Source organism: Xiphias gladius, chromosome 18 (assembly GCF_016859285.1).
Source record: "Xiphias gladius isolate SHS-SW01 ecotype Sanya breed wild chromosome 18, ASM1685928v1, whole genome shotgun sequence".
Lineage (NCBI taxonomy): Eukaryota > Metazoa > Chordata > Actinopteri > Istiophoriformes > Xiphiidae > Xiphias > Xiphias gladius.
In genome coordinates, this window is record NC_053417.1 from 17,287,977 (window position 1) to 17,303,712 (window position 15,736).

General features: G+C 43.5%; 3 protein-coding genes across 7 annotated transcripts in view; 1 reads left to right on the plus strand and 2 right to left on the minus strand.

Moving 5' to 3' along the window:
- kcnd3 (potassium voltage-gated channel, Shal-related subfamily, member 3) overlaps positions 1-2,394 on the plus strand; it is a 95,418-nt gene extending 93,024 nt beyond the window's left edge. For all 5 annotated transcript variants that reach the window (XM_040151750.1, XM_040151748.1, XM_040151749.1 and 2 more), the window contains one exon: positions 941-2,394. In XM_040151750.1, the coding sequence (XP_040007684.1) occupies positions 941-1,115 (175 nt within the window). In that variant the 3' untranslated portion in view covers positions 1,116-2,394. The remainder of the gene's footprint in view (positions 1-940) is intronic.
- A 919-nt stretch (positions 2,395-3,313) lies between these two features.
- LOC120803708 (5-hydroxytryptamine receptor 1-like) lies at positions 3,314-6,530 on the minus strand. Its single transcript, XM_040152487.1, has 2 exons — positions 5,061-6,530; positions 3,314-4,523 (listed from the first exon to the last, which is right to left on the minus strand). Exons 1-2 carry the CDS (start codon positions 6,117-6,119, stop codon positions 4,368-4,370), a joined length of 1,215 nt encoding a protein of 404 aa, XP_040008421.1. The 5' UTR covers positions 6,120-6,530; the 3' UTR covers positions 3,314-4,367.
- Positions 6,531-6,637: 107 nt separating this feature from the next.
- ddx20 (DEAD (Asp-Glu-Ala-Asp) box polypeptide 20) lies at positions 6,638-15,519 on the minus strand. Its single transcript, XM_040151632.1, has 12 exons — positions 15,280-15,519; positions 12,357-12,451; positions 11,571-11,739; positions 11,370-11,484; positions 11,016-11,158; positions 10,501-10,639; positions 10,317-10,375; positions 9,485-9,567; positions 9,203-9,308; positions 8,314-8,415; positions 7,709-8,166; positions 6,638-7,098 (listed from the first exon to the last, which is right to left on the minus strand). Exons 1-12 carry the CDS (start codon positions 15,473-15,475, stop codon positions 6,886-6,888), a joined length of 1,878 nt encoding a protein of 625 aa, XP_040007566.1. The 5' UTR covers positions 15,476-15,519; the 3' UTR covers positions 6,638-6,885.
- Between the last annotated feature and the right edge of the window lie 217 nt (positions 15,520-15,736).

A 15,736-nucleotide genomic window follows, 5' to 3' on the forward strand; every position in this document is an offset into this window, starting at 1 on the left:
CTAACCAGATAGAACTAATGGCTACTGGCTAGCAATAAAAGCTTTCTACCACCAGCTTCAATTAGCCTAATTAGCCACCATGTCACTAATGACAACAAGCTGCCAATTTACTGTCAGAATGTCCCCGGCAACGTTAACCGAACGATTCTCTTATTTTTAGTTATCTGTGAATCTGAGTAAAACAGCCATAATACTTTCCATCAACAGCTTCTGAAGTGTTCATAGTTACCCTGTTTGCAAACAACTGCCTACTTACACACCCAGAAGAAACAGAGCAACATGAGCTTCCCATTGGAGTTGCTTTTCTGGTCATTTGACAAATGTATGCCAAATATTTATTCACCTTTCACTGCTGGTTTGGTCCGCCAACTCCAGAGGAAAACATGTTTAATATGGAAGGCGCTCAGATTTCTTCACCCGCCACTGTTTACTTTCACTCTGTTGTTTGCAAAAAAAAAAAAAAAAAAAAAAAAGGCTCAAAAGCCACTTTATGAGCAGCTGAAAGCTGTGTAGAGCTGCAGCGATGCTCAGTGCATTTGGCACCACAAGCATCCCATTAATATTATACTGACTCATATGGTGAGAATGGTAATGTTCACCTTCTCACACTGCAGCCCTGGTGGCTGTCTGTTTTTAGTGCTGAGCTTTGAACACTTGTAAAACTCCACCTGGTGATTTAATTTAAACAGCAGATTTTCTGGGGTTCGTTCAGTTTGCACAGGGTCTAAGGGGATTAACCGTCTCGATTATGGGGACCGCAAAGGAGATCGAAGGAGAGAGGAGGGGCTCTCATTCACTTTTCCTGAACCACAATTGGCGTGGGACACGAACCTTAACTCACGAACCCACCTCCCCAAAGGCCAAGGCTAACTTTTAGTGAAATATTTCAGAGTATATAGGACTATCCTAAACCTTGATTTTCTTTCTTCCTTCCCTATAGCCGCTCCAGTCTGAACATGCGCGTAGACGAACCAGCACCCCTGAACTGCCAGAGCAGCCAGATCACCACAGCAATCATCAGCATTCCCACGCCGCCGGTGACGACCCCTGAGGGCGATGCCCACCTGCCAGCGGGCCCCGCCCACCAGAACGTTGTGAAGGTGTCCGCACTGTGAAGACTAGAGTGCCGACACGTCACACAGAAAGACAGATAATGACTCATCGAGACAGACTGAGGGACAGAGGAGGACTGGGAATGATGGAGGACGAAGCATGCAGAGTCCTAGTCTAGCCGTGGTGGAGCCTGCCCTCTGCTGGTCATGTACTGTAACGACATGGACTCCCTGTATAGGCGGAGGATGGCTTTTAGATACAGTATATTCATGTTAGTGGTTGGCATGCATGTGTGTGCGTATGCGAGTGTGTGTGGGTGAAAGAGTGATAGAATGCGTGTAAGGGAGTGTTTTTAGATGAGGAGGTGAGTGAGAGCGTGCCTCCGAGGTGTCGGAGATGAGTTCGCAGAGTAAGTCATGCGTCACTGTGCACAAAGCACCTTTTTATGATTTTCGCTTCAGTTTGACTCTTAAGATCTTTTTTTTTTTTTTTTTACAAAAGACGTAAAGTAAAAGGAAGAAAACTCAAAGGGAAAGAAAAAAACAACACATAATCAAAACTTTTTTCCCACTGATTTAACCCTGCCCTTTCGTTTTGTATCATTCTGGTCCACTTACTTGTCGATAGATAAATATGCCACCTTTCCTTTTCGGACCCAATATTATTCCACTCAAGTGAAAATTCATTTAAAAAATGAAATAGGTGTGTCTGTGATGGCGTTACCAATGAGTTTCCTATTTGTGAATGAGTGTATGTGACTTTTTGCTAGATAGAGGTTTTGTGACATTTGGATAGGAGGTGTGTGTGTCTGTGTGTGTGTGTGTGTCTGTGTGAATGATTGTGTTTGTCTCAGTTGATTGAAAACTTGTGTTTCAATTCTTCTGGAAGTCTCTATGGCTCAGTATATGGTATATTTGACTAGCTGCCACTCTGAAGGGCTCATTGCACATATTTCTGTCTGAAATTCTAAGTTACAAGCCTTTTACACGATATGTGCCTGTTTTGCTGCAGTAAAAAGAGATTTATTGGTTTTTATAGTTTTCTGGACCACCACCCCCCCCCATTCTTTTCCCCTTTTGGCTTACAGCCCCACAGACCTCAAATAACACAATTCTCTAACAAAGAAAAAAAAACCATTTTGATTCAAACCACAATTAAAAGCACAAGGCATTTATTTAGAATTTCCGACATAAATCTGTCCTGAGCCCAGGTTCTTTGTGAATATTGTTAATAGAATATTTTGTAATATTTGACCATCGTTTGGCAGAACCAGTGAAGCTGTCCTCTCGTTCTCTCTCTGTCTCTCTCTCTCTTTCCCTCACTCTGTCTTTCTCTCTTCCTCCCGCTCCTCTCCCTGCATTTTCTCTCTCTCTCTCTCTCTCTCTCTCGGTGTTGTCCCGTTGTATCCCTCCCTCCTGTATGAACAACAGTATGCTTTCAGTAGCCTAATCGCTGTCAACGTTTTTTCTTCCCCAAACTCGGCGGGCATTTTTCAAAGCTGTTGAGTATGTGTACTCTATGTGGTTAGGAAACTTGGTGTTTGTACTTTTTGTCCTCCTTGGTGTTTCAAAGGATTTTATTTACTTTACCTTCTGGAGAACTTAAAGCAGGAAATACTGTTGTAACGGTGACCACAGAGACTCGGAGGACACTGGATGAGCCATCCACAGATCTCTGTCACCTATCTGTTCTCTCAACTCACAGACCCACCCTGTAACTTTTACCTATCATCAAATCCCATCAAAGTTGACCTTTGTAACTATGGACAGTGACCTTTTAGCTCTGCTAACCTCCTGGCCGATGCCGCTCTGTCGGCCTTTTTCATCTCGAATGTCATTCCGAGTCCAACGGATCCAGAGACAGTTAGGTCTGTCTTTGTTCAGCTGGATGAAACCACTGCTGGGCTTTCACCAAAACAGGGAAGAACGGCTTCAGTCACAGCAGACTAAGCATCCACTTCTGCTCCACATAGATGAAATACAATGTTGATCAAGAGCACACAGACAGGGATAGAGATACACCAATATATAAGCGTCCTGTCCATCAGCCAAGTGCATATTTCAAAAGCAATACTGGAATTGGTCTAATATGATGTCTGCCCATATGTAGCTGATGTTTTTTTTTTCCTGTAGAAGTATACTGTATTTGAAACAACTGTCAAACTAGCAGCAACATGTATCATGGTCTTTTTAAAGAAAAAGTATTTAATTACCTTAAGATAGTGATATCTGAAAAGCTTAACCAGTTTTACAAATGCATTTGTACTAAGACTCACAATTACGCATATCATCATCATATCAGCCCATATGGGAGGAAATATAAAGCATTTGGTACCATATCAGTGCATCACTACACAAGGCCCAAAGGTCCATCAGACACCTCTGATCCCGGGGTCAATGTCGACCCGAAGAAAGCCAAAAATATTCTACTGAGTTTGAACCGGATGTGTTTTACCTCCGATAGGCTATTCCTACCAGTGACCTAGTACTACGGCTGGTGATTTAGTGCTGTACACAGTGACAACAGCTGCCTAGATCCAGTGTTAGTGTTTAGTCAAACTGTGCGCAAATTTACCCGGAGTAAAAAAGACAAGCACAGACAGTCAGAGCTGCTTCATTGTAATTCTAAAACTGGGGTAAAGACATTGACTTCATATTCACAGCATCAAGTCCCACATTTAGAATCTATGGAAAACTACAACAGGGATATGACATAGGCAACGGCAGAAGTGAGGTTCCCTGTATTTTTTGTTGCTAGGACAGTGATTGAACGTGATTTCTTTCCTGCTTCCCTGTTTCAAGGCAGGTTGTTTTGTGTCAGCTGCACTTTCCAAATGACACAGTTTGAATTATTATGTAAGCATATTTCTGCTCAAAGTGTCAAAAGGATTGCATTTTTATTTACAAAAACAGAGGTCTTGTGTTTGATTGTGTTTGTCTCTATTTCTCTGTTATGTACCCTCCTTTGATTGTCTTTTTTCCTGGGCTGACTCAATTTTCTTCTCACTCTTTGCTTTGCCCTCCTATGCCACCTGTCGTTGTTGAGACTACTGCTGTGCGTATCTTGTCAGGTGTTGGATATTATGTATGACCTTGTCTTGTGTCCCGACTGTGAAACGCCTGATAAAACATCTATATCTGCCACAAATACAAAATCTGTGGGCTCTCTTCTTCACCTGCCTCTGAATCACTGTGTGTGTGTGTGTGTGTGTGTGTGTGCATAAACGCGAGGCAGTGGCTTGTGTTTATTGAACTGAAGTAGTATTTTTAATGCAGTCCATGTGACCCAAATGTTGATAGCAAAGAATTGAACCTTCAGGCTCTCGGTTTTAGTGGACATCCTGGGATGGAGGAGAGGATCTTGCTGAGTTCAGAGCGAAACTGTCGGGTGACTAAAGTGTAGATGAGAGGATCCACTGCAGCCTGCATACAGGTCAGCACCATGGCTGATGTCTCCAGCTCCGTCAGCAACTGCGGGGGACACAGCAGAGAGCTCAGGGTGGTGAAAGGACACACAATACCATTCCAGTTTAGGTGACATCTGCAGATTGCTCGTTTTGTCCGACCAACAGTCCTAAACCACAAAAGATCTGATTTGCAAGGATAAAAATTAAAAAGAAACGCAGCTAATCATTTTCACTTTTTCTTGATAAATTACATAATTGGTGCTCAAAATTGCCGTTGATTTATCGGTTTATCATAGCTTCTACTATGATGCAGTATTGCAATTTGTACTGAGGGACCGGGGTCAGAGATACAGCCGGGCAACGCAGTAGCACTGTATTTAGTTTGCTTGTTGCGGGATGTTGTGGTCCAGTTGTTTGTTATTTTGAAAGGTATTTCTAATATTGTGCACACCAGTTTTGGAGGTTAAAAAGTTAGATAAACCCCAGGAATTACTATGTGTGTATTGCAGGTCTGCGCTGCAGTGTACAGGCTTTCTGTTTTTCAGATATTGAAGTATTGTGTGAACCATAAAAAGAAGAAGAAGAAAACTGCTACACTCACTCTGTCAGTGTCCTGCCAAGAGATGACATTCACTAGCAAAAGAACCACCATGGGCACCCAGAACAGCGTGAACGCAATGATAATGTACCCAAAACGCTGAGCCAGTTTCCCCTCCATCTGTTTCTTGCCCCGCTCCCTGGCCCCGGGCGTCAGAAGACAGACTGCCCCGACGATCTCCGGAGGTCTCGGGGCGCCCGGAGAGCCGGCCTCGTCCGCCAGGAGCACCGTTCGGCGCGGCGGCAGCGGGCTGCCGGAGACCACGGGGGGCAGAGATTTGAAGGGGCCCCGTGGAGCTGTCCGCGGCGCCGAGGCGGGGTCACTCAGCCGGCCCCAGGCGTGCTCCGACACCGTCGGCCTCAGCTGGACTCCCCGGTTGAACACTTTCTTTCGGTGCCGCCGCACGACTTTGAAAATCCGCATGTAGTGGGTAACGATCAAAGTCAGGGACAGTCCCCACAGCGGCACCAGCACGTAGTGTCCGAACGGATCCGGATACTGAAGAGGCTCCTCGCCGCGCCCCCCGATGCGCGAACGACAGCGCATGTGAAAAAGCGCTTTCTCGGGGAGAATCAGAGAGATTACAGCCAAAACGAGGCCGCAAGCCCAGATGGACAGGATCCAGAGGCGGACCCTCGCCTTCCTCCTCTCGGTCTCGAAAGGGAAGGCGATGGCCTGGAAGCGCTCCACGCTGATGCTGACCAGCGTGAGCAGCTGTACACAGCTGCACAGGGCAAAGGTGAACTGCTGCAGGGTGCACGCCGACGCCGACGCCGACGACCGGCTGCCCTTCCCGTAGCGCAGGAGAGCGACGAGCAGCAGCAGCGGCGTGTCCACGGAGCACTTCAGGAGGTCACTGGCAGCCAAGCTGACCAGCAGCGCGTTATTGCAGGTCTGCAGGCTCTTGGTTCTGAAGACCACCCAACACACCCACAGGTTCCCGGGTAAACCCAGGACTAACGTCACGGTTAGCACCGTGCAGTTGAACAGGAGAAACAAGGTGGCCACGCGAGTCTCATAGCGCGCGGTGGTTTCGTTCCGGAGTGGGGGGACATCCATCATCTCCCCCTCATCAAGCCTTTAGACCTGAGATCGCTCCCTCACACGTCCCATTCAAACCTGCACGTGGTTATGGTCCACATCAGTGCGCTGCGGCTCGGAGCGAGCGAGCGAGCTTGAAAGAACGTCCATCTCCGCTGCATAATGATGATTTAAATTGGTCACATAAAAAAAAAAAACCATTTGAAAGCGGCCTCTGGTTTAAATGAATTTATTCAAGGGTGTTTGACCTTTGTGTTGCCCAGCAGTGATTGGGTGAATGGTAGGTAGCGGTTGATTAGCCTGTAATCAGGAGCATGTGGAGTTGTCTGAACTTGCTGAAGAGATTGCACACGACCGACCCCCCCCCCCCCCCTCCTCTTCACCTTCCTCTATAAACACCAGGTTAGATCAAGAATTTGAACATAATGATCTTTTTCACCTCAACGCTGTGTCTAATGTATTCATATTGGGGAAAAAAACAACAAATCAAGGTAGTGTGGTAGCTTGTGAATGTGTAGAGCCAGAAGAGAAAAAAGGGGTTTGGAATACATGCTGGTCATTTATTAGAAAAGTAATTGTGACACACAGTACATGGCACGGATTTGGGGAAAAATACGCACTCAAAATTTAAGCAGTGTGTTCGACCAGAAGTGCAAAAACGTGTACAAGTCCTGCACTCCCAATTTTTTTTTTTTTTAATAAAGGGAAATGTTAGACGTCACTGTGCGCACACATTACCCCACAAGGAAACAGCAGAATTAGAAATCCCGATATTGGTATAGACAAGTCAGTATTTCATGAGTTCCTCCATGTAGACAGCATTCATACGATAAGCCGCCATCCAGTTGTGAGCCACGCTGTAGTAGCTTTGGTAACCTTGCTCTTGAAAAGGAGACAAGGAGGCGTAGTAATCCTTCCAGGCTTTGTAGCAGGCTCTCCAATAAATTTCAGTGCTCCACTCCTTTCCTTCATCATCATCATCATCATCATCGTCATCATCATCATCATCATCATCATCATCATCATCATCATCATCATCATCATCATCATCATCATCATCATCATCATCATCATCATCATCATCATCATCATCATCATCATCATCATCATCATCATCATCATCATCATCATCATCATCATCATCATCATCATCATCATCATCATCATCATCATCATCATCATCATCATCATCATCATCATCATCATCATCATCATCATCATCATCATCATCATCATCATCATCATCATCATCATCATCATCATCATCATCATCATCATCATCATCATCATCATCATCATCATCATCATCATCATCATCATCATCATCATCATCATCATCATCATCATCATCATCATCATCATCATCATCATCATCATCATCATCATCATCATCATCATCATCATCATCATCATCATCATCATCATCATCATCATCATCATCATCATCATCATCATCATCATCATCATCATCATCATCATCATCATCATCATCATCATCATCATCATCATCATCATCATCATCATCATCATCATCATCATCATCATCATCATCATCATCATCATCATCATCATCATCATCATCATCATCATCATCATCATCATCATCATGCTTCGGCGTCGTCGTCTTGACCTCTGAACTCCCTGATGACCTCCACTGATCTCCCCAAACCTGTGGTAATGAAGCTGTGGAAGTCCCGCTCAGCTTCCTCAAAAGTCATAAACCTGGACCCGCAACTCTTGAACGAGCTGAGAGGAGGGATCTTCGGTAGAGCGTCTTGCAGCTGTTTTCGAGTCTGCACCGACTGAGCAGGACTAGCAGGAGATGCTTTTCTAGCATTCCCTTCGCTCTGTGCTTCTCTCCCAGGTGTCGGAGGGGTCTTCTCCCGCTTTGTCGGTCCACTGTGCTCGACAGCTTGGTCTGTGATGGAGGCAGCTGCAGGCACGTCGGCCTTGGAGCGCCGCTTCTTCTCCGTCCTGGAGACGAGCTGGGATAAGGAGCCTGGAGCTGAAGCCTCAGTGCACACATCCCAGTCACATGGCTCGTCCATCAGCCCAGGCTCTATGGTGGCTAAAAGGACAGAAGACAGATGAGACCGGAACTAATTTCCCCACATTAACATTAAACTAAAGGCTTTTTTTTTTTTTTTTTTAAAGAAGGGGAAAGAGATACGTGCTGCATGTGAAACTCCTCAAAAGAAATGTGGACGGGACTTACATGGCAATGCGGACAAATTCAGGCCGCACTTTTGAGCAATGGCCATCATCTTGTTCTCCTCCTCACCATGGCAACAGTAGGTCACAGCCAGCCCCTGAGTGCCTACAAACAAGATGTAATCCTAATGAGAACCCATTCACATAACAGGAAGGGATAAAAGAGGGTTTGTGAGCGCACGAACACTGTGCGCGAGCCAAGATTGACTTACCTTCCGTTTTCGAGACAACACACAAGTCAAGTCAAGATAATTATAATCAAATGCACATGATTAGGAAGCTATTGACCTTGCGAGGTGGGTCAAACAATACTTCAGAGACTAGAGCTAATCTTCAAAATGGTGTTTAACACAGTCAGAGAGAGAAGGCAAGTGGTCAAGCAAATCAAGTCTAATTCAGAGCAACATACCAGGAGAGAAACTGATTTCATCACAGACTGCAACACTGAACTGGCAACTTGTCTGTTGGTATATGATAGTTTGGGGGGTTTTTTTTAAACTTGGCAATTTTAAGAAAATTTTGAAAATGAAAAAATATGCTCTTTTCAAAAATCTACCTACTGAATAAGGATGAATGAATGCGGCACAACGAAGCAGTCTCTCTTCTCTTTTTTTAACTGTAAGTAATAATCACCCTGAAGCTATTTTAGTTTGGGTTTGGAGTCAAGCAAGAGGGTGAACCTGAAAACAACATGTCTCTCCCCCAAAATGTGATCAAAACTGAGGACAGACTCTGCAATAAAAGATGCAACTTCTCTACAGACAATCTGTCCGCCTGCAGTGTCATCAGCCACCTGGGCTGCCTGCCTGGGCAATGTGGAAAAGGTGAAAATGCTGAATATCAAAAACAACACTGCTTGCGGCGGCCTCCGATTTCTACTGCCGCAGACTAACCGAAGCGTCCCGCCCGCCCAATTCTGTGCATGTAGGTTTCCCAGTCCTGCGGTACGTCCAGGTTTATCACCAAGTTGACCTTCTCTGCATCTATGCCTCTGGAGGTCTGACGAGGAGAAAAGGAGAAAGAGAGAGAGAAAACAACCAGGATTAAAAGCACAGAAGCTGATCAACCCAAGCCACCGAGGCTGGTGTAACATTTGTAGGAGATACGTACAGACAAGAAGGCAAGTGATGGGTGACAGATGGAAACCAGTGCAATGAAAGATGTGTGTCTCTCACCAGGTCAGTGGAGATGAGCACCCTGCATTGGTACTGCTTCAGTTTTGACATCGCCTCCAGTCTCTGGTCCTGACTCAGACCACCTGTACCGGTCGTCACACACCGTCACATTCAATCAGATCAAGTGAATTCAACTCTGCTAAGACAGCCAATGATACAAAGCCTACGCTTGCTCTCTCTTTCACAGAAGGGAAAAATTGACAAAGACAAATTCTAGAGCTGAAACAATCAGGTAGATCGCCAGTAAAATATCAGCGAATCAAAATCAAGTTTTTTGGTAATGAAATTACTTTGTTTCTTCCCAGGAAAAATGCCAAACATTCTGTGGTTCCAGCTTCTCAAATGTGAGAGTTTGCTGATTTTCTTTGTCTTATGTGATAATTAACTTAGTATATTTAGGGGTTGCAGTTTCAGACAAAACAAGTAATTTGACCAAATCACACTGAGCTTAAGGAAACTGCGATGGACATTTTTATGACAATATTTTCCCCACTATTAAAATCAAGAAAATAATTTTCAGATTAAATCGATAATGAAAATAATAGTTGCAGCCGTAACTAATTCACATCAATGATGGCTTCAAGATTATTTGAAATCAATTATTCTCTTAAACAAAAACATTTTTAAGTCTGAGATGTCAAAAATAATGACAATGGCTTATGATAAGAAACATGACCCGAAAGCAGTGCCTTTCTAACAGTTTAAAGAAAGAAAGGAGAAAAAAAAAAAGTAGTAGCCAATTTACAGTTTAACACAGGACAGAAAAGTATCAAATATCTCCCATTTAATTTAAAATAATACAGGGCTCGAGTGTTTTCACAGCCCACCTCACCTGAGATACAAACAGCAGGTAAGCCTTTGGAGGAGAGGATGTCGGCCAGGTGCTGCGCCCTGCGGGAGCAAATCCAGCATCATTTCATTAAACCGTTTTCTCCAAGACCCAACCATCAATTTCCAGATATACACACTCAGCAGCACCTATGAAGAGGAGGCTGGGCAGTAAAATATTGCTTTACCTTGTGTGTAGGTTGGAAAACACTAGGGCCTGGTTGAATGGGATTTTACTGAACAGCTCTAGTAAGTGCTGCACCTTCTCCTCGAAAACCTTGTGAGGTAACGGATGTGACTGCACCAGCTTGTAATACTGCTTCAGACCTGGCGGGGCAGGGGGGGGGGGGTGTTACCCAAGGACAACATACAGAGAATATTAATTCAAGTATAACTATGAGTATACACAGCACCTGACATCTATGAATATCAAGGCCCGTTTTCTTTATCTAAGAAGTCTTTTTCCAGCATTCATTTTGTACACAAGGAAAAAAAAAGGAAACTTATTTTGAGGAGTCTCTCTTACCCAGGACCATAGTTAATTGTTGGCAATGAACAGTTTGCAGATGTAAACTAGACATAGTTGATGGGTCAGGTAATTGGCCTCATACAAAGTAACACTTTCACCCTACAAATTAGGTTTTTGTCTCGGCTTTATGCGGCAGTGATAGCAGCAATACTGACCATGAAAAAGGGGTCTTACCTTTGAGGCCCATGTCACTGGGATTGAGTCTAACAAAGGTGGGCTCTCTCATGTAGCGGGTAAGGTGCTGCGCGAGGGATTCTGGGTAGGTGGCAGAGAGCGCAAGCATCTGTTTGTTCACAGGCAGAGAGGAGAAGATCCAGCTGAAGAGGAGTGACAAGCAGGGGAGAGTTTCAGCACGTGTGGGTATGAAAATGTGCATAACTGTATTACGCAGTATTTCATTCATGCTAATTTGTTATAAGAGGCTTAAGTCTAAGTACTCTGGTTAAATAGTGACTTATACTCGATACACCAGCCTGCTGCCATATCATTTAACATGAGTATGATTATAGACGGTTCTGTCCATCTCACTTTATCTGTTCCTGGAAGCTGCCCTCCTCCAGCAGCTTGTCTGCCTCATCCAGAACAAACAGTCTGATGCTGGCAGTGGACAACATGCCCAGCTCGATAAGCTGCTTGATACGACCTGTGTTAATAACCAGAAACACGGTTACAAAACACAAATAACAGCATGGCGGTTATGCCTCTCTTAATATTCCACTGGCCTCTTACCAGGTGAGCCCACAGCCACATGGCACTTCTTCAGATGGGGTTTGTCCTGACTCACAGGCCTGCCCCCGATAAAAACATGGCACTCCAGGCCCTCCATGGCACAGCCTATGGCCATCAATACTGAGTGGATCTGCACCGCTATCTCACGTGTAGGCGCCAACACAAGAGCCTGCAGGAGGGGGAAAGACGGGTTGTTTGTGAACAAAGTTAGATGTCAGCAACCACTTACATTTGACTGGAAGCAGATTAAAGACAGACAGGTGCTGGTAGGTTCCCACTGAGTAAGACCCCACAGCTGATAAGATTACATTGCATTTGAATGCAGCCAGATCATCGACAACACCAGGCGTACGTCTCCTTTGTCAATAACTGTCCTTTTTCATCCATACTTGTTACACTGAGCAGCTTAAACTCATCAGATTAAGACCCCCCAAAACCAAAGTGATTACAACTCATGACCATCTGTTGTTGGTAAAAAATGGGCAGAGTGGTATACTACAAAATAAAACTTTTGTTTACCCCTCTGAGGACTTTTCTCTTTAGCAATTTGCAGTTACCTAAAGGCTTATAATTTATTACCTATCTGCAATTATAAAAAGTGAGGTAGTTAAAAACAGAATAGCAATTGTGGATCTTAAACTCCAGCTAAACCTGCATTCATCCATCCCCACCTCCCAAAGGAATACACACATTCATATATAGAGTCAAACATATACAGTGGGAAAGAAACATTTCTCAATATTCCACTAATCATCTTGATCTCTACTGTGGAGCAGATCCACTCACCTGAGTTGCAGGATTCTCCAGGACCAGAGAGTCCAGGGCGATAGTGCAGAACACGCACGTCTTTCCCGTGCCAGACTTGGCCTGTACAATCAAATCTGAAACAGCAGATGGACAATGTAGGGCTGCACAATAAGTCAGAATAATCGGGATCATAACTTTGACTTCCAACGTTAATTAAACTTGATTGGGTGCAATATTGGTGCTTCGTGTCTCGAGTGCCTAATCTGCTGCATCCAATCAAGTGCCTCCTATCAACAGTTAAACTGTATGACCAATCACAGGTGTTTACTTCAAGTGCACGAAGATTAAGTGCTCTCTGCTTCACAGCTGTAGGCGACCGCTTTTGCACGACACAGACGACCTGCTAGAAAAATGAACTGTGTCAGAATAAATCATTTTATCTGGTCGTGAAGATCTGGAGGCATTTTCACATTTGAATGCAGTTAGTCTTAAAGTAAAATAATCGAGTACAACAAAACTATTTTGTTCATGAATGAATTATTTAGAAACATGGGGAGGTGGTCATCACTTTAGCCTTCGTTGTACTGTATGGAGCCCAAAACCTGACAAAATGTCGTGAAAGGCTGTCAGAAGTCAAAAATGTAACTGAATACATTAAAGAAATAACACTGCGAGTTAAATAATTAAACTGGAATCTGAAAAGAAATAACTTTTTTTTTTGCTGAAATGTTAAGTATAAATCTTTATATTCATTTTTACACTTTTACATTTTAATTCAGGGCTTCATATCATTGCATAAAGAGAAAAGTTAAGGGTCATTTCACCCAAATCATAAAAAATAAAAAAAAATTCTCACTCACTTCTAGTGGAATCTAGTCGTTTCTCTCTTTTTTCACCCCATACTTCCACTGTCAAACATTTTACTAAAACTACTTTACTGAAAAAAAGTGTATTAGGGTGATGGCAGAAATCTGACTGATGGATCTCTCAAAACCTGGATTAAACCTAAACTATCTGCATGCCGAGATACCACAGAGGGCGTGAGTTAGGAATAGGTGGTGAGTTGTCATCTGTCAACCGACCCTTTAACATGACATGGATAATATACAGATTATTAAGACAAAAGACTGACATCTCTAGCTTTGCATAAGCCAGTCCATCTTATCTGGTATCAGTGAATCATTGATTGTAGTCTGTATACACTGGAAAGATGGGCACATGAAAATAAAATAAAAAATTATTTTCACAGCTTTTAAGGATTAGATTGTTGGTTCAATTTAATCGGAAAATGTTTAATGCCAGACACTAGAACAGAATATATTTACATGAACACAAATATTCAATCTTGAGAGAACAATTTCTTCATTTTGTTTTTCTCCAGTATTCATGTCCGGCCACGGTAAAACAGTCATATCCCTCCTTGTGGTTTTCTCTGCAATTATTTCCACTGAGGAGAAAATTGATTCATTGCCTGCTAATCTAATCACTATAAGCAACTGTTCAGAGAGGCTTAACAGAATAAGACTGACACTCATCCCTCAACACTCCTGTAATGTCACACAACAGTCTAGACCAGGGCTGCAACTACTGACTATTTTCAGTATCAATTAATCTGTTGATCATTTCCTCAAAAAATAAAAAAATAAAAAGTGAATGCACATCATAAACTCCCAGAGGGCAAGGCAATTTATTCAGATTGCTGGTTTTCCTCAACCAGCAGTCCAAAATCCCAGAATACTTCATCTGCTGACATATGTATATAACAAAGAAAAGCTAGAACTCCTCACGTGTTTGAAAAAAAAAAAAAACAACTCAAACCATCACGTTTGGCCTTTTTTGGTTGAAAAATGACTGAAACAAATCATTAATTGAGTAATCAATTCAGCTCTAATTTAGATTATATAGCAGTGGTGGGGATGACACTTTCCTCCGCCGTCAGTCATTTCATTATGAACCTCATAGCAAGTCTGTTCTCGTTCTAAATTTTAAATTATTCATTGTTGGGATTGAGAAATTAAGGATCAGTCTCTTCTTCTGTTGTTGTTGTTGTTTTCCTGGACAATAAATTCCCTGTGATCTTTGGAAAAACCCAGAAGGCAATTTTACTCTAACTATTACCACTGCTCAGAAAGTATTTCCAGAATCCTCAGAGACATGTATAGAAATCTAGATGTTGAAATACTTCATCCACTGCAAGATTTAAAAAAAAAAAAAAAGACCCATTTTTTCAAACCCATTTTCCAGGTTGGGCACAATTTCCTAATCTTAACAAAGATGATAACTGGAAATAGCATATGTCCATGCTCCATTTGTACAATGTGAAACTACGAGTTAAAAAGTCATATTGCCAGTTATATTTGTCTACATTTTGTGTCACTTAGAAAATAATGTCAATATAATGTTCTTGTGTTGTACAAAGCCAGCAAGGAGATGTCAATTTCTGGGAGAAAGCTGCAACTTGGGAAACGTAAGATGTTTGTTTTTTTTTTTTTTAATCCTTCAGGAGGACAGACTAACTTTGATCCAGATGTTTAGATGACTCTGAGGATTTTGGGAAATACCTTTAAAATACCAGTAAGTGTTGCCAACCCTCTGGGTTTTCCAAAGATCTCCGGTTATTTATTTCTTCTTTTAAAGAAGGTTTAGCTGCGTGACTCGTGCAATGGAAACACATGGGCTACAAGCTGGAGCTAGCAGGCAGGCCACCATCCGGCTATCAATAACAACAGGAGGGCACACTAGTGGGCTGGGTCTCCGTCTGACTTTCGTCTGACATGTATCTGTATGAAATGGAGCTGTAAGATAACATCTACATTACAGGTGAGCGCTACATCACATCTGCATATGCAGTCAGTCAACCGGTTTTGTGCTGCTACACAGACATCCGTGCACTAAAACGCTGTCTGTTCCTCTCTCTCACACACACACACAGAGAGAGAGAGAGAGAGTTTTATGAACCCACCGAGCCCGCAGCGGCCCAGCGGGATGGCCTTGAGCTGGATCGGGGAGGGCTTCCGGAAGCCTGCGGCGGACAGTCCGTCCAGCACGGCCTGAGACAGCAGCAGGGAGCCGAAGTCGATGCCCTCCGACAAAAGCACATCGTCGGTACGCTTCCGAGTTTCTATGTCGTGCGCCGCTTTCTTCCCCGAGGACGCCATGTTGGCTGAACCGTTTACAGCCGGTGATCATACTCAGCCGCTTAAAAGCGCCTCGGAGCTGCGGCAGACCTGCGCCTTTACCGCCCTCCAGTGGCCGGGAGGGGGACTAATCTGTGTGTATTTTTCTGAGCTGTGAATACAGTTAGATGGGAAGATTTGAAACTGTTCCTCCTTCTTCTCCTGGAGCCAAAGAAGATCACCAGGGGAATTTAGAAACTTGTAAACCCATGGGCGAATTATGCGAAAATGGGCCCCTGGGCA